Source organism: Moschus berezovskii, chromosome 17, assembly GCF_049115385.1.
Source record: "Moschus berezovskii isolate FMDL1 chromosome 17, NW_MosBer_1.0, whole genome shotgun sequence".
Taxonomy (NCBI): Eukaryota; Metazoa; Chordata; class Mammalia; order Artiodactyla; family Moschidae; genus Moschus; species Moschus berezovskii.
The window spans coordinates 63,427,226-63,453,472 of NC_142476.1; the positions used below are offsets into that span (position 1 = coordinate 63,427,226).

The following is a 26,247-nucleotide window of genomic DNA, read 5'->3' on the forward strand; positions in this document are numbered from 1 at the left end:
ATGTCTGCTGCAAATCCTGAGACTCCACACTCAACCATCTCCAGAGGCCAGCACCAGTCTTCATCAGCTATGACCCACCAAGGCTATGCTTTACCAGAGGGTAAAGTCATGCCAAACACTCCTTTTTTGCTGGTGAAGTTGATGTTAGGATGGACGAAACCGAAATCAGAGGCTTCTTTACTAGGTATTCAGTTTCCATCCCTGGGTTGGGAAGATCTCCTGGAGAAGGAAATGGCAACCCACTCCAGTATTCTTGCCTGGAGAATCCCATGAACAGAAGAGCCTCGCAGGCTACAGTTCATGGAGTCACAAAGAGTCGGATGTGGCTGAGCAATGAACACTTTTGCTTTACTAAGTATGTTTCAGTAAAAGAAGTGAAGATAATCACAGATCGAACTGATGTGTCCAAAGGCTATGGATTGTTGCATTTTGCAATGATGTGAATGGGCAGAAGATAGTAGAATCATAGACAAATTTCCCTGATAAAAAGCTGAAATTGAGCTCCTCACTCAGGAAACAAAATTTACGTGCTTATCATGTACAGCCTCATCCTTTGGTTTTTAATCTTCCTCCTCTACCACAGAGTGTCTGGAGTGACTCAAACACTGAAACTTACGGGCAGCCTCTAACCACGATGAATCCTATAACTCGGTATGTTCAGGCTTACCCTCCATATCCAACTTCACTGGTTCAGAATATCACTGGCTATCAGCTGCCAGTTTATAATTATCAGATGCTACCACTGTGACCTGCTGAGGACCAACAGAGTTATGTTATCTCTCTGGCTTATACAGCTATTAACTGCTACTCTGATCAAGTTGATCCAGGAGCTGAAGTTTTGCCAAGTGAATGCTCAGTTCATGAAGCTACATCATCCTCTGGAAATGGCCCACAAAAGAAATCTGTGAACTGAAGCATATGGACAGTGGTATCTTGACTATTTAATCCAGAGAACAAACTGAAAAACTCCCTTGTTAATCAAGATGACTACTGCAAGGATAAAAGAGTTCATTGCTTTAGAAGTCAGGCAGTGCTTAAGTCTGTTTGATCCTCTTTGCTAACTTTCTAATCTCATAGGAAGTTGCACGTTTTGAATAATAAGAGACTAAAAGTTTTTCCACTATTATAGAAATTTAATTCTGAATTTTGATAAATTGCACTCAGAGTTTTCTATGCAAGTCATATTGGATTACTTAGTTTTATTTTACATTGAAATTGTTTTTCATTAGACATTTACTTGGAAAATGATTCTGTGTTGAGTATAGTTAAAAGTGAAAAAATAATTGAGACTGAAAGGAATAACTTTTTATTTATCTATATTTATCTATAACTTTTTATTTATAACTTCTCATTTATCTGTAAGGACTTTTTAATTGACATTTTATGCATTTGAAAGCAAATGCTGATTTTTTTAAAAAAACTATTGCATTAGAAAACCTATTTTGAAAGGTCAGAATTTTTTTTAACATTTTCTCAATAGAAAAAGATGTTTATCAGTTTTCAAAATCAGTAACCAGACAAAAAATAAAAGATAGTTACAATTGCAAGCCATAATGGGAACATGATTAACCTAACAATATGAAATCATTACATACAGTTTGGGGGGGTCAAGCAGAGTGATGTGGTAAGCGGAAGTGCATTCATGGACATGTTTTTGAAAGATCAGACTTTTGATAGTTTAAACACAAGCACCTCACTTCCCCAACAAGTACCTATGAACAGTACAATATCTATAATATTATGTTTTTATGATTTGTCTAGAAATTTGCCGCAAAAGCAGAGCTTTTAAAACGGCATTTTCAATCAGTGAACCTCAGTATAAAGTTGGCTTTATTGAAGTTATCCAAACCTAGTAAACAGATTCTAAACAAACAATCCAGTCAGTGGGTTTTACATTTATTATGTGCACGTGTGCTCAGTCCCTCAGGAGACTCTTTGAGTATCTGACTCTTTTCAACCCCATGAACTTGCCAGGCTCCTTTGTCCATGGAATTTTCCAGGCAAGAATACTGGAGCAGGTTGCCATTTCCTACTCCAGGGGATCTTCCTGACCCAGCGATCGAACCCCTGTCTCTTGCATCTCCTGCATTAGCAGGCAGACTCTTTACCACTAGCACCCCCTGGGAAGCCCACAAAATATTTTATCTTTTATCTAGAATCCACACATTGAGATATCCAATTGGACTGGTAATTAGGATAACTAAAACTCCAGGCCTAATTTTTTTAAAGGATCCAAAACAAACTAAATCATAAGCTTCTCAGTGAGTTACTATTCCCCTTTTTTTCCATTTACTTTTTTTTTCCTTGAAATGTTAACCTCTATGGCTGTATTTTAAATTATGCCAAATATTAAAGTATTAAAGGAGATATTAAAGAGGCTGAAACTTTTTTATGTCACTTAAAAGTTAAGAGTATCTGAAAGAAATTGCATTTTACAAAAAACATTAAAATGTTAGTTATTTGTTATAGAACAGATAGATTTTTATTTTTGTGTTTTTTTGTCTATTGTATTTCCTTTTTAAAAGTAAAATATGTCCAGGAGAGTCAAAGGTAGTTTTGGAGGTTCTAAACCACAAAAGTTGTTTAGTAATATCCTCAAAATACACTAAAATCAGCATTAACAATCCATTTTAAACTTAAGTTTAAGATTAATTCTTGAAACAGATTTAAGTATCTGTTTTACTAGATTCCTCGTTAGACATTGCAAATCGTGACAAACAGCTAGAGATCCAGAGTCCCTTTGCTGTACCCATGGTCTGGCTTTTCCAGTCTGTACCACCATGCGTTCAGGGCGTTTGTTCCTAGAACAGGTGATGGAAAGAAGAGAGGTAGCAGTGTAAGAGGGCTGAGGGCTAAGCCTTGGAAAGGTAACAATGGGGTAATAGTCTTTCTAAGGGAAACGCTTGTATCAGCATCATTCGACCGGCCATGGACATGAGTTTAAAGGGGTTTCCTGGCTTTTGTTTCATTCACCAGCCCCTTCACTAAAACACAGAAACTGCCTATCCTAATGAAGCTTCCAAGGCTTCCCAGGTGGCACACTGGTAAAGAATCCACCTGCCAAGGCAGGAGACACGGGTTCGATCCCTGGGTTGGGAAGATCCCCTGGAGAAGGAAATGGCAAACTATTCCAGTATTCTTGCCTGAGAAATCCCATGGACAAAGGAGCCTGGCAGGCTATAGTCCACAGGGGTCGCAAAAAGAACTGGGCACGACTTAGTGACCAAATAACCACAGTATAGCTTCCATGGGCCACATCATCAGTGCCCATTGACTTACAGTTTCTAATGATCTCCACTCTACTCTGGAGCGAGGAGTCTTTCAGCTTAAGGATACCCAGGAGGGTTTCTTGTGGCTCAGAAGTCGAAAATGCCCTGAGATTTGTTCATTTTATTAATAAAATTCTCTGTTCTTTTCTCTGTGTGTGTGCTATAACCTTCTTATCTATATTATTCTGTGGTTAAATCTCCAGGTTACTATAAATGATACCAAAATTCTAAAGAATCAATTTTAATTATCCCAATATGACCTTAAGAAAAGTAAAGGAATACACTTTTCATTTGTTATTTTGAGAAAAGTAAGGGAATAAACTTTTCATGTGTCTGTTATTTTGTTGAACTGACATATTTAAAAGAGTAAGGTAGAAAGACGAGACAAAATCCTGAACTTTTCAAAACGGAAAATTAATTTTAAACTTAAAAGTGTGTTCCTATTACCTATGCTGATACTGTCTTAGCGTGAATGAATAAATAGAAATAAACTATTTTTTCAAAAATGTTTTGACCCACTTTTCATGTCATATTATTTTAAAAAAATGGTAGAGCTTTGGGGGATAGCATGTGAAAAGATTCAGATTCTTAAAATTCAAAAGTATAAATATTGTTCAGTTTCTTAATCTGGCCAAGTAGCTTATAAAAGCAAATTTTGGTACACCGAAAAAAAAAAATAAAGAAAAGGCCTAGGGAATCACGTGAGCTCAGGAAAACCAGGACCGAACACTGATGACTCACGGCTGTGTTTCCAAGGGCAGGGAGGCGGCCAAGGACATGCTGTCAGGTGAAAACAGGAAAACACATTCCCACATTGAGGATACCACACACCTGGGCTTGTGCAGGTCCAGATGTTCCAGAAGCTCATACAGGATTCAGCATTGTTTTGAGCATTGTTTTGAGCAGAGGTTAGGTGTTAACATAAGAGATGCTTCTCATTGTCTGTCCATCTGCCAAGTTTGTCAACTTTAAAGTTTTATGTGTTGAGGACTTTCCTTGTAGTTCAGTGGTTAAGACTCCATGTTCCCAATGCAGGGAGCCCGGGGCTGATCCCTGGTCAGGGAATTAGAACCTGTATGTCACAACAAAGATCCTGAATGCTGCAACTAAGACCCAGCATAGCCAAAAAAGGTTGGATATGTTGGTTATTAGTTTATTGCAAAATTCAGACCTAAATTGGAGAAAGTGGGGAAAACTGCTAGACCATTCAGGTATGACCTAAATTAAATCCCTTATGATTATACAGTGGAAGTGACAAGTAGATTCAAGGGATTAGATCTGATAGAGTGCCTGAAGAACTATGGACAGAGGTTCATGACATTGTACAGGAGGCAGTGATCAAGACCATCCCCAAGAAAAAGAAATGCAAAAAGGCAAAATGGTTGTCTGAGGAGGCCTTACAAATAGCTGAGAAAAGAAGAGAAGGTGAAAGGCAAAGGAGAAAAGGAAAGGTATATCCATCTGAATGTAGAGTTCCAAAGAATAGCAAGGAGATATAAGAAAGCATTCCTCAGTGATCAATGCAAAGAAATAGAGGAAAACAATAGAATGGGAAAGATCAGAGATCTCTTCAAGAAAATTAGTGATACCAAGGAAACATTTCATGCAAAAATGGGCACAATAAAGGACAGAAATGTATGGACCTAACAGAAGCAGAAGATATTAGGAATAGGTGTCAAAAGTACACAGAAGAACTATACAAAAAAGATCCTATACAAAAAAGATCTTCATGTTCCAGATAACCACAACGGTGTGATCACACACTCAGAGCCAGACATCTTGGAGTCCAACATCAAGTGGGCCTTAGGAAGTATGAACAAAGCTAGTGGAGGTGATGGAATTCCAGCTGAGCTATTTCAAATCCTAAAAGATGATGCTGTGAAAGTGCTGCACTTAATATGCCAGCAAATTTGGAAAACTCAGCAGTGGCCACAGGACTGGAAAAGGTGTTTTCATTCCAGTCCCAAAGAAAGACAATGCCAAAGAATGTTCAAACTACCGCACAGTTACACTCATCTCACACACTAGCAAAGAAATGCTCAAAATTCTCCAAGCTAGGCTTCAACAGTGTGTGAATCAAGAACTTTCTGATGTTCAAGCTGGATTTAGAAAAGGCAGAGGAACCGGAGATCAAATTGCCAATATCTGTTGGATCATAGAAAAAGTAAGAGAGTTCCAGAAAAACATCTACTTCTGCTTCACTGACTATACCAAAGCCTTTGACTGTGAAGATCACAACAAACTGTGGAAAATTCTGAAAGAGATGGGAATACCAGACCACCTTACCTGCCACTTGAGAAATCTGTATGCAGGTCACGAAGCAACAGTTAGAACAGGACATGGAACAACAGACTGGTTCCAAATAGGAAAAGGAGTACCATCAAGGCTGTATACTGTCACCATGCTTATTTAACGTCTATGCAGAGTACATCATGAGAAATTCAGGGCTGGATGAAGCATAAGCCTGAATCAAGATTGCCAGGAGAAATATCAAAAACCTCAGATATGCAGATGACACCACCCTTATGGCAGAAAGTGAAGAAGAACTAAAGAGCTTTTTGATGAAAGTGAAAGAGGAGAGTGAAAAGCTGGTTTAAAACTCAACATTCACAAAACGAAGATCATGGCATCTGGTCCCATCACTTCATGGCAAATAGATGGGGAAACAATGGAAACAGGGACAGACTTTATTTTGAGGGGCTCCAAAATCACTGCAGATGGTGACTGCAGCCATGGAATTAAAAGATGCTTACTCCTTGCAAAAAAGCTATGACCAACCTAGACAGCATGTTAAAAAGTAGAGACATTGCTTTGCCAACAAAAGTCCATCTTGTCAAAGCTATGGTTTTCCAGTAGTCATGTATGAATGTGAGAGTTGGACTAAAAAGAAAGCTGAGTGCCAAAGAATTGATGCTTTTGAACTGTGGTGTTGGAGAAGACTCTTGAGAGTCCCTCGAACTGCAAGGAGATCCAACCAGTCAATCCTGAAGGAAGTCGGTCCTGAATATCCATTGGAAAGACTGATGCTGAAGCTCCAATAATTTGGCCACCTGATGCAAAGAACTCACTCACCGCAAAAGACCCTGATACTGGGAAAGATTGAAGGCAGGAGGAGAAGGGGAAAACAGGGGATGAGATGGTTGGATGGCATCACCAACTCGATGGACCTGAGTTTAAGCAAGCTCTGGGAGTTGGTGATGGACAGGGAAGCCTGGCATGCTGCAGTCCATGGGGTCGCAGAGTCGGACACGACTGAGCGACTAAACTGAACTAAAATCAGTAGTGCCCTTAATCTGGACCAAGGTTTCATGTATCTAGTTTCATCCATTCAATCTTCTCTTTCCCCTGTCCTCCACCTGCTGCCTCTCTCTCTTTTAGCAAGTGCAGTTCAAGTACAAATTATCTTCTGGGCACGTGTCAAGTGTGATTACAAGGTGGACCTTTGGGAGTGTCCATCCCTTGCTGAGCTGTTGCTCTGTCAGGAGAGCTGTACCCCGTCTCTTTCCAGAATGCCACAGGGACTGTCATCCCCCTGTTTTCACAAGGGACCAAGTGCATCCAGAGAATACAGTGTGAGCTGGGCAAGGAGAGATGGGGGTGGTCAGAACATTAGGAAGGGTGTTCGTAAAGGAAGTGAAATGTATGCTGAGGTTTGCAGAGGAGACCATTTCAAAGATAAAAAACACATGAAGAATGTCACCAGATGACCCTCCAGGGGGTGTTCTCTGAGAGGCCAGAATGCTGAGTGGAGGGTGGCTGTGAGGGGCAGGACACAGGGCTGGGAAAACAACCTGAACCTCAGAGGAGAGGGACCTCTGTCTGGGCTCCGTGTGGCCATGGGAGTGACAAGTTAGGGGTCACCTGGGCAGAGAGTCATGGTTCAGCATTAGTACCTTGGGCTACCGCTTCCTGTGTCATGGTTCTTGAATATGAAAATATTCAGAAGCTGTAAAGAAAGACACAAAAAGGGTTTTTTGCCTGAAGGAGAGAAAAATCCTTTCTCTTTGCCTTCTCTTACTCTCAAATTTTCAGGGCAAGCCCAGAAAAGACCTCGGGGAAAAAATGAGGTCTTCCATTTTTCTTTCTGGTCACTTCCTTCTCCATCATCACAGGGAATCAGGAAGCTGAGGAATCATCTGGAACAGGCTGGGTTATAGTTCTCCTTAATGGTAGGATGAGATATCTTCACAAGACTGCCACCCAACCCCGCCAGGCCAGAGAAAGCCGCTGCAGGGGCCATGGACCCTGGTCTGGGGAAGGCAGGGCCAGGTTGCCAGGCTGGGTTACCCTAGACCAGCGGTCCCCAAACTTTTTGACACCAGGGACCGGTTTCATAGAAGATGATTTTCCCACAGACTGGGGGACAGGGGGTTGGCTGTGAGGGGAATGATTTTGGGATGATTCAACTGCATTACATTTATGGTGCATTTCATTTCCATTATTACTACACTGTGATATATCATGAAATGATTATACAAATCACCATAATGCAGAATCAGTGGGAGCCATGAGCTTGTTTTCCTGCAACTAGATGGTCCCATCTGGGGGCGATGGGAGAGCAGTGGGGAACAGCTGTAAATACAGATGAAACTCGACTCACTAACCTGCTGCTCACCTCCTCCCTTGATTCCCAACAGGCCTCGAAGAGGTACCCCATGGCCTGGGGGTTTGGGCCCCTGATCTAAAGGCCACCTGAGTGTGAGGAGACTATGTAAGTGTCCCCAGTCCTAATGCCTGTGCATGCCAACAAAACAGACGGGAGCGTGAAGTAATTGCATGCTTGTACAGCATTCACACGATTGCACTTAGAACATTCACTACAGTATCTCTGGGGGAAAAACAAAAAGTCTTCAAAAACTTTTCAGACTCTTAACACTACTGATTCATAAACGGTGTAGACTCCTTCCACCTTGCCTTGGGGGACAGAGGTCTGATTTAGACAGCTTTGTAAGTAGTCTCCCCTCCCACAAAATCAGAAGAGGCTATTTTGCAATTTTTCCACTTTCCAAACCCAACCTGACCCTACAGACGGCTGACCAGACTCTCCCCCCAACCCAGATCCACAGTCAGAGGGAAGGCCTGGTTCCCAACTCTGCATGACAAAGGGCAGCTGCTCTTCCTCCAGGCAACTGATGGGTCCCTTGAAAAAAGTCTCCCAATCCACATTCACCACTAGCTAATTGCCCAATTATTTTATTTCCTCAGCAGAACTCTTTAGTCCGCCTGGAATCCACATTCAGCACCAGCAGCCTGTGTCCAGGAAGCCTCAGGAGTCTGGGGGACTTGCCCTCTGTCTGTCTGCCCCCACTTCCTCCCCTGCCACCCCTGCCCCGCCCCTGAGTTCACTGAGTCCCCAGTTCGCCTGAGGCTGATGGATGCGCTCTGCAGGCTTCAGGAGGTCTGGCAGGACTGTGCACTGGACATAGTTTGAAGGTTTGGAAATCAGGCTGGAAATCAGAAGACCTGACTTCATGCAGGCATTGATCATTAACTATGTGAGCTTGGAGATGCTGTCACTTCTCTGAGCTTCGATTTTCTTAGCTCTAAAAACCAAGGGCAGGAGAATGGACCCGGCAGTCCATTTCAGCATTAAGTCCTCTGATTCTACAAAGCAGCTCTGGACAGGCTGGGGATGGGGGTACCTTGCTGGACAAATCCTCTGAGGGTGACACATGCTTGCGGGCTCTCTGCCCTTGAGGGAGGTCTCTATGGTTGGAAAGGATTCTCGATTTTTTGAATTGTGGACTCCTATCCAGGCACCAGTAGCCCCTAGGAGCTCCCTGAGCAACAGACCCCAGAAGCCCATCCATGCAGGCAGCACTGGTCCTGGTCAGTTCCAATTCCCATCAAAGACTTGGCTCTAGAGTCAGCTCTGAGATGGGAGGCCAGTCTAGGAGCACCAGTGAGACACCCGGGAAAGGCTGAGAACCCAACAGAGGAAGGTCCTTTCAGTTTACTTTTTTCTCTGGAAAATGAAGTTTCAATTTAACTGGTCAGTTACCCAGGTAGAGAAGCGGCTTCTGACTCCCTACCCCCACCCTGGGCGACTCCCAGAGGCCCTCAGCTCTGAAGCATCTCCTTGGCAGAAGAGAGCCTCGTGTGGGCACATGTTGGTCAGGGCCCTGCAGCCCAGGGCTTGGCCAACCTCTGCCCTGAGACAGCAGGTCCTGCTGAAATAGCATGGGGGCTGGCAAGGCCTCATTGTGAGCTTCCAGCCCCACGGAGTTCCCGGACGTCCAGATGCTGGAGGCCTGGAGAGGGGCCCTCGGCCTGTGAGGGCAGCCTGGGTGTTATATCCTTGGCACCAGTGATAAGCCCCAGCGCTTCCTCTCACCCAGTGGCGAGGGTGGACTACTGCATATTTACAGAATGCCTGCCCAAAACAACTTCTGGGGACTGAGGGCCACAGGTCCTGAGTCTCCCGTAAATGTGACACTTCTTCACCTTTTGGCCTGACTTAAGGCCCAAATGTTTGCACCAAGTAAGTCCTTTCCCTGCTAATCACTTGTAAAGAAAGGCAACAGCTCTTCTTTTGAAGAAGGCTACACTTGTCACAGGGAGAGCAGGAGGGCCCCCTCAGGCTGGACCCAGAGGTGGCGTCTTATATTTCAGGGGGTGTCGGAACAATATGATGTATGAACTCCGAGATGGGATGTGAATTCTGCCCTGAGGATTACTCAAATTCTGAGGACACAGAGGTGCAAGAGGAGGAAAGGGGAGCAGAGAATCAGCAGAGGTCATGACTATGTTGCCCCCTGAGAGGCTTCCCACTCTCCCCCATCTGCCTTCTCTCCCCTTCCCAGTTCAGTCTTGGAATTTCTGTATTTCCTCTTATCTTGTCCTGTGTATTTGACAGAATCTCTGTTTCCTCCCTTCAAATAACACGAGCTCTGGCACTTACTAGCTGTATGACCTTGGACATGTCAGGTGACAGTTTTATGCCTCAGTTTCTTCATCTGTAAAATGGGAACAATAATGGCAAGTTGTGAGGATAGAGTTAATGCATGCAAAGCACTCAGAACAGTGTGCAGCTCATAAGCAGTATTAGCCAATATGATTATCAGCATTATTATTATTCCTCCCTTTCTTCAAATTCTAAGTCCACCCCCCACCTTATGCACATGTGCAAATACATACATATGTTTGGATACATGTACATGCATATGGTGGCAATCTGTGCTCTCTTCCGGAAGAAATTCCTCCCTGAAGCACCAGAAGTTTTTCTCTTCCTCTGCCTGGGACGTGTGAGTAGCACAGTGGCAGGGGGATGAGACAAGAGACCCACCAGTAACACAGTTACCCACAGAGGAGGCCAGAGTGCCTGTGCTGGGAAGGAGCTGAGGGGTGCTCCCTGCCACTGGGCCCCTTGGCCCCAACCACAGTCTTCATCCTCTTCCACCGTCATGGCTCATCCACCACGTGACAGAACACGAGGAGGTGAGGCTGTCATGTTTCAAGAAGGGCGTCCTCCTGCACATCCTCAAATGCCTCGTGCCAGGAGGGACCTTGGGGACAGAGGCCTGCATTGACCTCCTCGCCCTCCACCTGCTGAGCGAGCGCAGGCAGGTTCCTTTATGCACGTGTTCTGGCTTCATATCTGGAAGACTGGTGGATGCTGGCACCTGCCTCCTAGGGCTGTTGTGAATACATGTTCAGAGCCCAGAACAGTGCCTGGCACAGAGTGATGCGCAGGAAATGACTCCTCTCCTTGTCATCTTCATTTTTAGAAAGGCGCACACTGAGACCTTAACAGCAGACCAGTGAGAACAAGAGCAAAGCCGCTAGGGTGCTCACCATGCCAGGCCTGCCCTGAATGTCTTAGGTGTGTAATTCATTTAATCTTCATACTAGCCTTGGGCTTCCCTGGAGATTCTGCCTGCAATGCAAGAGACCCAGGTTCGATCCCTGGGTCGGGAAGATCCTTTGGAGAAGGGAATGGAACCCACTACAGTATTCTTGCTTGGAGACAGACTTCTCCAAGGAGAAGCCTGGTGGATTACAGTCCATGAGGTCGTAAAGAGTTGGACGACTGAGTGGCTAACACTTTCACACTAGCCTTAGGAAGTAGACCTGTTATCACCTTCTTCGGAGGAGAAACCGAGGCACTGAGAAGTTAGGGAGCTTGTTAGCAGGTCAAACAGCCAGCGAGCAGCAGGCCCACGATTAAGCCCTGCCAGTCTTAACTGTGTGTTTGAGGCGGCACTGGGGCTTCTCTCCCCACATGCTCACACCCGTGACTTTGGACAGGATGTGACACTGGGCAGCTCTGACCTCTGCTTTCCAGGTTCCTCTCCTGTGTTCTGAATCCAGGCGTGACCTGGGCTCAAACTGAGTGCTGATGCCAAGTACCCAAGGCAGGGTCACTGCTCAGAGGGCTCCCCAGAACCAAGCTGTGCTTGCAGGGACGCTTGGAGAAATTGCTTCTTTTGGAACCAGCAGAGCTGAGCTGCCCGCTGTCCTGTCCTCATGGCATCTACCTTCCTTCTGCACGGGGGAGGACAGAGTGCCCTGAGGGACTGTGGTAGGAGTGGGAGGGGGCTTGCAGGCACTGAAGAATGGAGGACGACGACGCAAGGGGCTTCTGTGAAAGTGCCTTGAACGGGGCCTGGCGTAAAAGAGGCAGGAATGCAGAACACGTTCCCTCCTTCCTTCCTGTCAGTGAGCAAGCCTAGACCCAGACTGGCCTTCAGGAATGAGATTTAAATAGCTGGCTGATGGGACTCTCATTGTCACAGGGTAGGCTCACTTTTCCATTGACTAAGGACTAGGGTAGGATCAGGGAAATTCAACAGGCACTGAAATTATTATCGAGCTGCCAGAGAGCTGCGGTCAGAGGCCCCAGGTCTGTGTGGCATCCATACAGCTCTTTGTGCCCTTCTAGACAGCCCCCTCCTCAGGCTCAGGGACCTGTCTGGATGCTGAGCTCCCAGGAGGTCTGAGGGGTGTGACCTCCCTTCCTCCCGGCCTCTCTCCCCTCCCACCACCCTGGCCCAGCCCAGGGCTGCTATAAAGCTGGCCCAACCTGGCTCTCAGCTCACCCCGCTGCCGGGACCCTCCTGCAGCCTCCTCCGGGGAAACGTCCACTCTGTCCCTGCTTCTCCCAAGCAGCGCCATGCGGCCCCTGTGGCTCTGCTGGGCCCTCTGGGCGCTGTCCCTGGCCGGCCCCGGGGCGGCCCTGACTGAGGAGCGGATCCTGGACAGCCTGCTGCAGCAGCTGCACCTCAGCGAGGTCCCCATCGTGGACAAGGCCGCCGTGGAGGGGCTGGTCATCCCCACCCACGTGAGGGCCCAGTACGTGGCCCTGCTGCAGCGTGGCCATGGGGCGCGCTCCCGGGGGAAGAGGCTCAGCCAGAACTTCCGAGGTGAGGCCCGCCCTCCTGCTGCAGCCTGGTCCTCGTGGTGGGGAGGGGTGGGGTGGCTGTCTGGGTTGCAGGGTCCACAGGGCGGTGAGGGGGGACCATGGCCTGTGAGGACGGCGGGCCTGGGCCCTTGGTCTCTGTCTGCACTGAGGACCCCGCCCCTCAGGGCTAGGAGGAGCTGGGCCGGGCTGGACCGGCTGCCAAAGACAAGGCGTCGGAGAAGATGAGGATGGAGAAGAGAAAGCAGAGCCAACGGGAGAGGGTGGGTGTGGCAAGAACCCTGACCCGGGAAGCCTCCAGGAGCTGCGGTAGAGTCAGGGCTTCTCAGGTTCCCTTTTCACTCTGATACTAGTAGCCTGACCTTGAGCAAATGGCTTTACAATCACAGTTTTCTTTTCTGTTTGCCCCTCTGGAACATTGGTGTGACTATTTGCCCCATCTCGCAGCAATGTGAATATTAAAGTGGAGGGAAATATTATTGTGGAGGAAAAGGTGTACTAACAACACTCAAGTGTGACTGGGAGCTACTCAGCTGTCAGGGAAGCTGGCATCCTGAGTCCTACTCAGCCTCTTCCCTCCCTGGGCCTGGACTCACTTCTTCAGTGCCCAGAGCTACACCCAAGGCCAGGTGCCCCCAGGTGAGGAATCTGGTCTTCAGCATCTCAGCTGAGGCAGCCCTGCCAACCCTCCCTGTGGGCCAGGGTTGTTACAGACGAGGGATTTTCAGGTAACTGGGCTTGGCCCAGGGGGACAGAACAGGGGCTGGTCTCTCCCAGCCTGGCCACCACCTCAGGGGCCCTGCATCCTCAGAGTTCTCCTGGTGCCCCAGAGGGGCTCCCCTGATCCCACTCCTGTCCCCAGAGGTGGTCGGCAGGTTCCTGGCGTCCGAGGCGTCCTCGCATTTGCTGGTGTTCGACGTGGAACAGCGGCTGCCGCCCCGCAGCGAGCTGGTGCAGGCCGTGCTGCGCCTCTTCCAGGAGCCGGTCCCCAGGGCCGCGCTGCGCAGACACGAGCGCCTCTTCCCGCGCAGCGACCGCGCCCGGGTCACCGTCCAGTGGCTGCACGTCCGCGACGACGGCTCCAACCGCACCGCCCTCATCGACTCCAGGTGCGGAGGGGCGGCCGCGGTGTGGGGCTGCGGCGAGGGAAGGGGGCTGCGGCGAGGGAAGGGGGCTGCGGGGAGCGAAGGGGGCTGGGCCCGGGGCGGGAGGAAAGGCGGCTCGTTCCCGGAGGGGACACCCGCGAGCGGGCGGGAGAGGTGCCCCCCAGGGCCTCCCCGGGCAGTCCCCGTCCCCACCCCTGAGCGCGGGCCTGTGTCTCCCGCCGTGCGGTGTCGCAGGCTGGTGTCCATCCACGAGAGCGGCTGGAAGGCCCTGGACGTGACCGAGGCGGTGAACTTCTGGCAGCAGCTGCGCGGCCCCCGGCAGCCGCTGCTCCTGCAGGTGCTGGTGCAGCGGGAGCACCTGGGCCCGCTGGCCTCCAGCGCGCACAGGCTGGTCCGCTTCGCCCCGCAGGGGCCGTCGGGCGGCCGGCAGGGGGAGCCGCAGCTGGAGCTGCACACGCTGGACCTCAGGGACTACGGGTAGGCCCGGGGGCAGGCTGCGGCAGACTGGGTGGTCCAGCCCTCCGGTGGGCGGGACCAGCTGGGGAGCAGAGGCAGACAGCCCCAGGACGCAACTGATTCCTCCCCCTATGCCAGAGTTTCTAATGGCAGACATTTTCATTATTTAAACATTTTGTTGAAAATACCTTCAGATATTTTCAATGGGTTTTATGTTGTCATTGATGCATATTCATTATTGTAATCATCTATTTCACTCTACCCTTTTCTCTAATTAATTCTTTGAAAGATTAAAAGCCATTAGTGGTTACTAAGGGCTTCCCTGGGAGAAGGCAATGTCACCCCACTCCAGTACTCTTGCCTGGAAAATCTCATGGAGAGAGGAACCTGGTAGGCTGTAGTCCATGGAGTCCTGAAGAGTCGGACACGACTGAGCGACTTCACTTTCACTTTTCACTTGCATGCATTGGAGAAGGAAATGGCAACCCAGTGTTCTTGCCTGGAGAATCCCAGAGACGGGGGAGCCTGATGGGCTGCCGTCTGTGGGGTCGCACAGAGTCAGACACGACTGAAGCGACTTAGCAACAGCAGCAGCAGCAGCAAGGGCTTCCCTGGTGGTAAAGAATCTACCGCAATGCAGGAGACCTGGGTTCGATCCCTGGGTTCAGTGCCTGGGTTGGGAGAATCCTCTGGAGGAGGGCATGGCGACCCACTCCAGTATCCTTGCCTGGTGAATCCCCATGAACAGAGGATCCTGGCAGGCTACAGTCTGTGGGGTCACAAAGAGTCAGACAGGACTGAGTGACTAAGCACAGCACAAGGTTGAAAAGCTTTCCTGAATTCTTTCCTCATGGGACAAATTAGTTATTTGGAGTAGATGAGGCTTTGGAGTGGACCTTGCTGGGCAGTAGAGTGGTTAATAACAGGCCTTTGCAATCACACAGCCTAGGTTCATTTAACTCTGCTTTCTACTGGCTGCAGAGCCTCTAGCATGTCAGTTAACATCTTTGGTCTCTGTGTCCTCAGGTGTAATAGGGATGATGCTGAAAGTACCTAGTTCAGTGCCTGGCATAAATAGGAGACCATTAAGAAACAGTAACCGATTTATGACTTATGTTTCAGATATGTTTATTCATTCACCACTTATCACAAATATTCAGTTTTTAAAGTTTAATTTTTGGCTGCACTGGGTCTTCCTTGCTGTGTGGGCTTTCTCTAGTTGCAGTGAGTGGTGGCTACTCTCTAGCTGTAATGTGCAGGCTTCTTGTTGTGGTGGCTTCTCTCATTACAGAGCACAGGCTCTAGGCACTCCACATTCTGTAGTTTTGGCACATGGGTTTAGCTGCTCCCAGGCATGTGAAATCTTCCCAGACCAGGGATCAAATCTATGTCCCCCGCATTGGCAGGGGGATTCTTAACCACTGAAACACCAGAGAAGTCCTCCAGTTCTTTTGTAGTGAGAGGTGGATCATAATTCTCCCTTCAGATGCCCTACTAGGCCCTGCCCTGGGCCCCCTGACACCTGCTCTCCCAGCTGACCTCTGACTCTGCCTCTGTTTGCCCCCCACAGAGCTCAGGGAAACTGTGATCCTAAGGCACCAGTGACCAAGGGCACCCGCTGCTGCCGCATGGAAATGTACATTGACCTGCAGGGGATGAAGTGGGCTGAGAACTGGGTCCTGGAGCCCCCGGGCTTCCTGGCCTATGAGTGTGTGGGCACCTGCCAGCAGCCCCCAGAGTCCCTGACCGTCAAGTGGCCATTTCTGGGGCCTCGACAGTGCATCGCCTCGGAGACGACCTCGCTGCCCATGATTGTCAGCATCCAGGAGGAAGACCGACTCCAGCCCCAGGTGGTCAGCCTGCCCAACATGAGGGTGCAGACATGCAGCTGTGCTTCAGATGGGGCGCTTGTGCCAAGGAAGCTGGAGCCGTAGGTGTGGAGTGTAGCATGAAGGCCTCTCACCAGGCACGTGCACAAAGCAGGTCTTAACATAGGTATTAATTTTCTACTTAGCAAGTTAGCCCTGCCTCAACTGAGTGCACCTCTTGTAACTTTCTTGTGTGTCCTTCCGTTTCTTGCCCTCCTGTCCATCACCCACTCTGAGCACTTACATGAGGAACTAATGCAACCCGGGTGGCAGATCTGTAGAAGGAAATTTCAGCCAACTTGTTAAAGGATACAGCTGAGCATGGACAGACTGTCAGCTCCGAGTTTCTGTTCTCTAGTAAATTCTCAACTGAGTATGGGACACCCTATAATGAGTATGGGAAAATTGACTGACTTACTCTACCACATGATGAATTAAAACAAAACAAAACAAAAAATTTCTCTGTTTCCCCTAGACAGGGAGAAAATTTAAAATCACCAAAATCTTGACCTATTCTGGGCTTTTGTAAATATACGTGGGTCCCCATTGCCCCTGAGAGAGTGCTAGAAGGGAGAATGGAGGGCTTTAGCTTAGGGGCAGTGGACAGGGAATGGGGACACCTGGTTTCTGGATTTAATAGGGCCATAAACTGTGACCTTTGGGCCACCATTTCCTTTTAAAAAGGAGGATTTGGGATTCGGCTCTAGGACTTCATCATCCTGGGAGCCCTACCCTCACCCACTCCTCTGCTCCTCTGGAGATGGAGCATTGCCTGTGCTAAAATATTTAGGTTATTTCCTCCACTGTTTTAGAGAACTTATCACCAGAACTCACAAGTATTTACATGGTTTTCTAAAACTTAGCAAAAAGAAAACAATTGCATATAGATAATCTGCCTGAAATAAAATAGAAGTGATGTTTCACTTTGTGTCTTTGTATTTATTTTAAAAAATTTTTATTTATTTGACTGCATCATCTTAGTTGCAGCATGAAGGATCTTTCATTGTGGCACGTGGGCTCCAGAGTGCACAGCTCAGTAGTGGCCGTGCAAGGGCCTAGTTGCCCCAAGGCATGTGGGATCTTAGTTCTCCAACCAGGGAACAAACCTGCATCCCCTGCATTGGAAGGCAGCTTCTTAACCACTGGACCACCAGGGAAGTCCTTGTATTTATTTTCTAGTGTTCTTCACGTAGGAGAGAGGGAGCAATAATGGGGAATGAGAGCAACATAATTATCTGAAGAAAAGGGGTGACCAAGGACCCCCAACTCCTAGGGGATGGTTCTGGAGACAGGGCAGGCAAGTGGACATTTACTGAGCATTCACTCTGAACCTGGCAGTCATGCTATGCAACATCCTATACTTTATGTCACTTAATTCTTGCAACTATTTCTTAGGGTAGGTATTATTATTCCCATTTTTTGGATGAAGAAATCAAAGCTGAGGCAATGCAAATCTATGCAGTAGAGATTCAACATGCCCCAGTAAGCATGCTCTGCTGATGAAACAGGAATTAATTAACATGCCACATCTAGAAATTCTACCATGTTTACTTTTTCTGCTCAGTGGGGTTTCCTTATGTCTGACTTACTGAAGTTCATGGCTTTTCTATGTTGATGTACAAAGCTAATTAAAAGCATATGAATAGCAGAGGGAAAAAACAGCCAAGATTTGAGGATATGGCAGGCCTACTGTTGGAGGTAGGGAGAGAAGATTTGTCTCTGACTTGTAAATGGCTATATTACCTTCATAAGACAACAAAATGAAGAACTGCCACTTGGCCTGTTGTGAGTACCAGGTCATACAGTCGCTGTCTCTACAGGAAGCATATCAAAACCATCCAAAGAATTCTCCCAGCTACTCAGTGATGTATTTGCAACTCTAGAAGGACTGTGGACTCTCAGACAGTCACATGCAATCAGTGGCAAGGATGGGCCTGTTCACATCATCCCACATGAGCTAAAAAAAAATCGAGGAGATTGGTTCCATTTCAACATGTTAGGATGTGCTCATCAGCACAGGGCAACAGTATGGCAGACAGAATCTTCTCTCCAAATATGTCCATGCCTCCCAATCCTTAGAACCTGTGACTATGTCCTGTTACATGGCACAGGGACATGGCAAATGTAATTAAGGTTACAAATCTTAAAATAGGGAGATTATCTTGGATTTTTCAGGTATACCCCATCTAATCACATGAAAGCAGAGAACTCTCCAGCTGGAGACAAAAGGGGAGGTCAAGAGATTCAAAGCTTCAGAAGGACTCGATCTTCCATTGTGGGTTTGCGGATGAAAAGGACCATGAGCCAGGGAATGCGAGTAACTTTCAGAAGGTGAAAATGACTCCCAGCTGACAGTCAGCAAGGAAAAGGGACCTTTTCCTTGGGTCCTACAGCTACATGGAACCAAATTCTTCCAACAACCTGAACGAGACTCGATGCTGATTCTCCCCCCAGAGCTTCCAGATAAGAACCCAGATCAGTTGAAACCTTGATTTGGCCTGTGGGACCTGGAGCACAGAAACCAGCTTGGTCCACTCAGATCTCTGACCCACAGGATGTGAGATAACAAATTTGTTTTGCTTTAGGCCGCTAAATTTGTGATAAATCGTTATGGCAGCAAAAAAATCTAATACAGACATTAAGCCAAATCCCATTAGAAGTGACCTGTAATTACAACTTTTTTCCCACTGAAAAGATGAAGTAACAACATTAAAAGATAATTTTGAATGAATTGAAAACCACACATAATCCCACAATCCTAAAACAGAATTATTTTGGTTTTTGCACCTCCTGTTCATACACAACCTGACCTGTTTACATACAGCATGAGTTCGTACCTGTTTTAAAAATTAAGGTTAAGATGTGCCTTAACGCATAGGGGAAATAAAGGTGTAGAGTCACATTCCAAAAGAGCCTCACTGGTTCTCCTTAGATGATGGGATTAAAGGCAATGTTCAATTTTCATTTTTCCATTTGATCTAATTTCTAATTTTTCTACAATAACCATGGATTATTGGTATAAGAAGAAGCGAAAATGTATGCAAAATGTGCCTCCCTGGAAGTTCCCAAATCAGGGAGGATTAGGAATCAAGAGCACCTGCCATTTGACTTGCTGGGAGCAAATCAAGGATTCATTTTCTGGATCATCTCCCTTCTTAGTGTTGCAGGAAGGGGGACCCCTTCCAGGGCCCGAAACTGGGCTCTAGTCTAACACTCGGAGATGAATTGTCCAAGGAGACACATGTGCTGATAAAGTAAGAGATTTTATTGGAAAAGGGCACCCCGGTGGTGAGCAGTAGGGTAAGGGAACCCAGGAGAACAGCTCTGCCACATGGCTCACAGTCTCGGGTTTTATGGTGATGGGATTAGTTTCCAGGTTGTCTTTAGCCGATCATTCTCACTCAGAGTCCTTCCTGGCAGTGCACACCTTGTTCAGCCAAGATGGATGCCAGAGAGGATTCTGGGAGGTGCTTGGACATGTGGTGTCTCCTTTTGATCTTTCCTGAACTCTTCCGGTTGGTGGTGGCTTATTAGTTCTGTGTTCCTTACCAGGACTTCCTGTCGTAAAACAACTCATGCAAATAGTTACTATGGTGCCTTGCCAGGGTGGGCGGTTTCAATCGGTGTGTTTCCCCTAACATTAGGACAGATGAACCTATTATTTAGAGACAGACCAGGAAGGCCTTGAGACTGAAGAAATGAAGCACGGCCCACTTTGTTGAGACAGCTAGAGGGGAACAGGGGGGCAGGACTGTGGGGGATGGGAAGGGAGGAAGGGCAGGAACAGCTGAACCCATCTGACTAGTGGATGAGAGGATCAGAGGAGAGAAGTGAGGTGGGTAGTCCTGGATTCTTAGTGAACTCCCCGCTTTCTTTCTGGGCTTCTCTGTCCCTTCAGATGAAGTAAAGTGATAGAGTAGGCACCCAAGAAGACAGGTACCTGTGGTTGAATAGAAGCATCAGCCTGTGACCATTCCTGAGGGTGTGTCCTAAATGACTGGGTGGTGAGGAGGTCCTGTCGCGTTGTGTCCCATCCCATCCCATCCCATCTCATCTACTCAACACTTGCGCCCAGGGCTTCCCTGGTGGCTCAGCTGGTAAAAGAATCTGTCCGCAATGTGGGAGACCTGGGTTCGATCCCTGGGTTGGGACGATCCCCTGGAGACAGGAACAGCTACCTACTCCAGTATTCTAGCCTGGAAAATTCCATGGACTGTATGGTCCACGGAGTTGCAGAGTTGGACACAACTGAGTGACTTTCACTTGTAAACTTGTTATAAACACTTGCCTCCAGAGGAAATTCACAGGCATCAAACATAATGGTCATGAGAGTCACAGCAGGGGCCACTGCACAAACAAAATGGATCTTTAGTCAGCAAGGTCATCATAAGAAAATAAAATCTGAGTGACTGAGCATCTGTACAATGGAATACTAATTAGTCACCAAAATCTTATTTTAAATAACTTTCCAGTAACTTTGGAAAATATCTATTGTATATCTAGCATAGAAATTTCAAACCCATATGTGTATCATTTATTTACAAGGATGGAAAAGGTCTGTATGGACATAAAATAATGTGTAAGGAAATATACCAAAAATGCCTGCAAGAAACGATCCTTAGAAAGTATGACTGTGGGTGATTCTGACTTCTTACTTTTATTTTTTTCTATTTTCCAAATTTTTCTCAATATGCATGTATTACTTGCTAATCAGAGAAAGTCACCAGTGAGGCAGTTCTTCTCATCAGCTGGCCAAAGTATTAGAATTTCAGCTTCAGCATCAGTCCTTCCAATGAATATTCAGGACTGAGTTCCTTTAGGATGGACTGGCTGGATCTCCTTGCAGTCCAACGGACTCTCAAGAGTCTACTCCAACACCACATTTCAAAAGCATCAATTCTCTTAAATTTATTAGGGATGAAAAAGCAAACATCACATTTGTGAAGCTTATGAAAGCAAGTAGCATGGTCAGGGGATACCTTAGTCAGGTCCTAAGGAGCCCATCATTTCCTAAACAGAGGAACTGGTTCTGTTTGCAATTCTAGTTAAGAAAGACCAATCGCGTAAACCATGTAAGTGCAAGTAAATAACGGGGGCTTCCCCACCGCCTCCCCGCGCCGACCGAGAGGGTGCGGACGGTAGCCGGGGAACTCCCAGCTCCAACCTAGATAATCCCTGGGTGCACCGAGAAGCCTGACTTGGAGCCCACGGACCTCCACGCTCCAGTCTAAAGCCTCAGCAGGAGCGTCACATTCGTCCCCTCAAATCAGCAACCTGGAGAGTTTCTCTAGCCTTCGAGAGGCGGCTGACGGCCCAGCGCCAGAAATAATATAAGCCAGACGTCGCCGCCGGCCTCAGCCTAGGGCCGAGCCCGGGTGCCAGCGGCGACCCCCGCCCGCAGGTGGGGGCGGAGCTCCGGGAACACCCAGGGCGGGGGCGTCCGCGACGCGGAGATACGGCCTTCGCGGGGGGCGGAGCTTCCGCCCACCAATCCCGTGTCAGAAGGCGGGCACGCGGCCCCGTCCCGGCCGCGGATTGGCCCCCCTGGGAGGGCGGGGCCGTCTGGAACCCCGCGGCGTGGTGGGTGAGCGTGAGAGAGGCGGGGTTGTGGAATAGAGGCCGGAAGCCGCGAGCGTTTCCCGGGATCTGGCTCCTCATCGCCGGCCCGACTACGCTCTCGCTTCTGCACGTTTCTCTCAGGGCCCCTCGGAGCGGACTCCTGCGGCCACCGGGCAGACGCGGAGCCCGGATAACCATGAGCGTGGGTTTCATCGGCGCCGGCCAGCTGGCCTGCGCCTTGGCGCGGGGCTTCACGGCCGCAGGTAAGCGCCTGAAGGCGGGAGGCGGGTGCGCGGAAGGCCCCCAGCTTAGCTTGTGACCACCCTCCGCCGCACGAACGTGAGGAAATGAAGAACGGGGAACTTGCGTCTGCTAGGGAATTAAGGATTCATAAATCCCTAATAAGGGATTAAGGGACAGGGGGGCACCAGCGACCGTCTCCACAACGGTCGGAGTGGCGTGGGTTTTGACTCTGCTCTCCCAGGGAAAAGCATGGGAACCGGGTGGGCCATGATCCCCAGTTGAAAAGCCCTGTCTTCTGTAGGCATCCTGTCGGCTCACAAAATAATAGCCAGCTCCCCGGAAATGGACCTGCCCACGGTGTCCGCTCTCAGGGTAGGTGGTGCATGAGGGTTTGGGGAAGGGGGCGGAGACCCAGGAGAAGGGTGGGCTGATGAGCTGAACCCCTGTGCTGTTCCGTGGCCGGCGCTGACCTCCGCACCAGGAGCATCACTATCCTCCATCTTTCCTGGGGCAGCTCAGGGTGGTGCGAGCAGCCAGGCAGGCCGACTTGGGTTCCAATCCAGACACTGGGGTGATTGGAAGGTTACTTGAGGTTTTGATGGGTGGAAAGCACCTAGCACATAATAGGTACCCGATAAAATATTCACTTTGCTTCATCCACTAGGTCAGTTAAGGTACTTAAGCTGAGGTACTTAGCTTAAGCAGTTGAGGTACTTAGCTGCTCTGAACTTCAGTTTCAGCATTTATAAAATGAAGCCCACAGTAGTCACTTTGCTGAGCTATTCTGAGGTGTAAATGAGCATGTTGGGAAAGAACCTGGCAAGTTAGTTTTTCCTCTTTCTAAACAATATCCCAAGTCTTCATCCAAAACCTGAGCAATGTGGGAGAGGATGGCTAATGAGGCAGGCGGTAGGTAACAGGCAGTGTCTGGGCCTGGGGTGGTAGGTGTTGCCATCAGTGGAGGGCCTTGTTTCTTAGTGTGAAGTCTTAGTGGGGTGTCCTCCATTACACCCCTGGACCACACAGAAACTGGGCACCCTGATGAACAAGTGTCCAGGGTTGGGATAGAGCCCTGCTTCTGACCATAGGGCACCAGCATTTCCCCTTTCCCTTTACCTGTGCCACTTTTCAGCCATGGAGACATCTCATCTGGCAGAGGGGTGCCTTGGGTGCCAGAGAAGTGTGGATGAGGGACAGTGATTTCCTGGTTGCCGTGGGGAAGCTTGTCCATGTCCAGCACCGATGCTCACTTGCCCAGTAGCAACATTGGAAAACTTCGAGGCAATGGGGTAGAGGCAGATCGTGAGGGGAATAGGGCAGGGAATTCCAGGCTGCCCCTGGCCATGTGAGCTTGGAAGGGTTCAGCTGCTCCTTGGGAGGGCCGGGGCTTGTGAGGCTGCCACACACTGTGAGTCCGGTGGTCTCCCCCTGCAGAAGATGGGTGTGAACCTGACCCGGAGCAACAAGGAGACGGTCAGGCACAGTGACGTCCTGTTCCTGGCCGTGAAGCCACACATCATCCCCTTCATCCTGGACGAGATCGGGGCTGACGTCCAGGCCAGGCACATCGTGGTGTCCTGTGCGGCTGGCGTCACCATCAGCTCTGTGGAGAAGGTGCCCATCTCAGTCCTGGCGCCCCTGTGTAAGGGGAGGAGGGGGTGGTTGCTGGTGGGACTGGCAGCTCACTCGGCCCTCTGCCTTCACCCCAGAAGCTGATGGCGTTCCAGCCGGCACCCAAGGTGATCCGCTGCATGACCAACACACCTGTATTGGTGCGGGAGGGTGCGACAGTGTATGCCACGGGCTCCCATGCCCTGGTGGAGGACGGGCAGCTCCTGGAGCAGCTCATGAGCAGCGTGGGCTTCTGCACAGAGGTGGAGGAGGACCTGATCGATGCCGTCACAGGGCTCAGTGGCAGCGGACCTGCCTATGTGAGGCCCTCATATACTCACTCAGTCCTTTGGGGACCCTGTGATGCAAGATGGGCTGGCAGGCGAGCCTGGGCTGGGGGTGTCGCTCACCTCTTGGGTGAGGCTGTCTGGTGGAGGAGGTTGACCCTTGGAGCTAGTTGTCAGGAAAAGACCCTAGCGCGTGCCCGAGTACCCATAGCCCTGGGACTCAGTGAGTGTCTTCACAGGCGTTCATGGCCCTGGACGCATTGGCTGACGGTGGGGTGAAGATGGGCCTGCCACGGCGCCTGGCCGTCCGACTGGGGGCCCAGGCCTTGCTGGTTAGTATCTTCTCCCTGCGTGTTCTGGACCCTGGTGTAGGGATGGGATGGGATTCTTAGGGCTCTCTGAGCCAGGGCAGGACTTGGTGGGGAAGTTGGGATAGGGATAGAGGAGGAGTGGGTGTGGAGAAGCTCATCCCAAGGGGAACAAGCAGTTTTCTCCTCTAATGGCCCTTCCCGCCCTAGGGAGCTGCCAAGATGCTCCTGGACTCAGAACAGCATCCCGGCCAGCTCAAGGACAATGTGTGCTCCCCTGGGGGGGCCACCATCCACGCCCTGCACTTCCTGGAGAGCGGGGGCTTCCGTTCCCTGCTCATCAATGCGGTTGAGGCCTCCTGTATCCGAACACGGTGGGTTGCTCTCCTTTTCCGCCCAGGCCCTCCACTTGGAGCCAACCCCATGTGGGCTGTCAGTGTCACAGAATCTGCCTTCTGTGTCCCGTTAGCAGTGCCGGAGTCTCCTCTCTGTTAATAACCCAGTTATTAGACTCTGTTAGCTTAAGGGTTTGCAGGCCTTACTTCATGTAATTCTTACACAGTTCTGACAACTGGAGTTTAGCTTTGATTTCCAGATGAGGAAGTTGAGGTTTAGAGATAACAGCTTTCTCAAAGTCAAACAGCTAGTAAGTGATGGAGGTAGGATTAGACTTCAAGTCTTTGACCCCCAATTCTGTGATTTTTTTTTTCCCTACTCTCTCTCTCCCTAGCTGATCACAGATACCACTTGAAGCTCTGCATCCGTGTAGTAAGCCATACTTAGTTAAATAGCACTTCTGAGAAGCTTAGGGGAGTGTTTGGGATTCTAAGTTCAGGTGGTATCACGTCAACAAGGGTTGGGGTTAAGTGGATGGGGAGACCTTATATAGCTAACTCTAGCTTCTCCTTCAACCTCTTGGGGCTTTGCCTGCAGAGAGCTGCAGTCCATGGCTGACCAAGAGAAGATCTCCCCAGCTGCCCTCAAGAAGACTCTCCTGGACAGAGTGAAGCTGGAATCCCCCACAGTGACCACACTGACCCCAACCAGCTCAGGGAAGCTCCTCACGAGAAGCCCATGCCCAGGAGGCAAGAAGGACTAAGGCAGCCTGGGTCTGCCCTCCCCTGTGTCCAGAGCCCTCGGCTGCGGGGGCCATGCAGGGCGAGCTGACAGAGGCTAAGTCAGCTTCAGGTCCTCATGATAAACCTCCTTCCTTCCATTAGACACAGCAGCACTGGTTTCCCCTCCTGTCTCGTGTTAGATGATGCTCTGAAGGGGTGGCTGACACTGGAAACCAGATGCAGCCCTGCAGACCTCACGCATTTGGAGGACAGGGAGGCTGGGACTCCAGAGCCCCAGCTGTGCAGGCAGGCCTGGAGACCTTCAGTGGATGACCCCTTCAACTGGGGTCCTCCCACTTGAGCCCACAGCAGGGTCAGTTTGTTGTTGAGTCAAGGTGTACGAAACATGACAAGGACTTTTCAACTTGGTACAAGGAAAAGAAGTGAGTGACTTAGAATTCTCACAATCAGAAATGCACATCTTAGACTGTGTTATATTTAACTCTTGCTTTATAGGTGTACCATTGAAAATGTGTTATTCAATGTTGCTCAGTTTGGCTGCTTTAATAAAGTTTTATTTTTTATTACCTTGCTTTTCTTATGCTTAATCTCAAATCATCATCTTGGAGAACTCGAGGCCCTTGCCAGGTGTTCCTGGCTTCATCAGGAGGGCATTGAAGTAGGGATGAGAAGAAATAAGGGGCCAGGCCCTGACAGCTGTAATGACACTCTGCTCCAGCCCAGCCCCTACAGTCAGGTGGGCCAGTGCTCATTTCCACTTTATGGGGGTGGGGAGCGGGCGGCATCCCAGACAGGAGGAAGCTGCCTGCCTTGCAGTGGGCCAAGCACTGCATCGGATCCAGACAAGTGCTCTCTGAGGGAGGAATTATTCTTTTCCTCACTTTATAGAAGATACTGAGGCCCAGAGGGGATAAGCAACTTACCCCAGTTGAGTTACTGGTCAGTCCTGTGGTTTCCCTGTGCAGGCTGTGTGCCTGGTGCTCTTCCCCAGCAGCACCTGCCTGTGGCTTTGGCAGCAGCAGCAGCTCTGAGTTCACGTCTTAATTTCCACCAGTTTTAACTAGGTGACCATGGAGAAGTTACTGAGTATCTCTGACCACAGA

The 26,247-nt window shown here is 49.1% G+C and overlaps 2 protein-coding genes and 1 pseudogene across 3 annotated transcripts; all 3 read left to right on the forward strand.

Moving 5' to 3' along the window:
- Positions 1–1,048, forward strand: LOC129551636 (deleted in azoospermia-like; annotated as a pseudogene).
- An 8,274-nt stretch (positions 1,049–9,322) lies between these two features.
- On the forward strand, positions 9,323–16,948 carry LOC129551635 (left-right determination factor 2-like). 2 transcript variants are annotated; one of them, XM_088845524.1, is made up of 5 exons: positions 9,323–12,631; positions 12,795–12,890; positions 13,490–13,736; positions 13,968–14,210; positions 15,760–16,948. In XM_088845524.1, the coding sequence occupies exons 1-5, from the start codon at positions 12,382–12,384 to the stop codon at positions 16,121–16,123; spliced, it is 1,200 nt and encodes a 399-aa protein (XP_088701650.1). In that variant the 5' UTR covers positions 9,323–12,381; the 3' UTR covers positions 16,124–16,948. The 2 variants fall into 2 exon arrangements, with proteins under 2 accessions (XP_088701650.1, XP_088701651.1); XM_088845525.1 differs by lacking the exon at positions 12,795–12,890.
- A 4,688-nt stretch (positions 16,949–21,636) lies between these two features.
- PYCR2 (pyrroline-5-carboxylate reductase 2) lies at positions 21,637–25,710 on the forward strand. The gene is made up of 7 exons (XM_055419789.2): positions 21,637–21,879; positions 22,161–22,231; positions 23,294–23,473; positions 23,569–23,790; positions 23,997–24,089; positions 24,276–24,439; positions 24,999–25,710. The coding sequence occupies exons 1-7, from the start codon at positions 21,813–21,815 to the stop codon at positions 25,162–25,164; spliced, it is 963 nt and encodes a 320-aa protein (XP_055275764.2). The 5' UTR covers positions 21,637–21,812; the 3' UTR covers positions 25,165–25,710.
- The last annotated feature ends 537 nt before the right edge of the window (positions 25,711–26,247 follow it).

Bases quoted from the DNA above. Each gene is read 5' to 3' on its own strand.
- LOC129551635 (XM_088845524.1), top strand. From the start codon at position 12,382: ATGCGGCCCCTGTGGCTCTGCTGGGCCCTCTGGGCGCTGTCCCTGGCC. The intron at 12,891-13,489 runs GTGGGTGTGGCA...TCCTGTCCCCAG, and splicing joins AGCAGAGCCAACGGGAGAGG to AGGTGGTCGGCAGGTTCCTG. The intron at 13,737-13,967 runs GTGCGGAGGGGC...GCGGTGTCGCAG, and splicing joins ACCGCCCTCATCGACTCCAG to GCTGGTGTCCATCCACGAGA.
- PYCR2 (XM_055419789.2), top strand. From the start codon at position 21,813: ATGAGCGTGGGTTTCATCGGCGCCGGCCAGCTGGCCTGCGCCTTGGCG. The intron at 23,791-23,996 runs GTGAGGCCCTCA...GTGTCTTCACAG, and splicing joins GTGGCAGCGGACCTGCCTAT to GCGTTCATGGCCCTGGACGC. The intron at 24,440-24,998 runs GTGGGTTGCTCT...CTTTGCCTGCAG, and splicing joins GCCTCCTGTATCCGAACACG to AGAGCTGCAGTCCATGGCTG.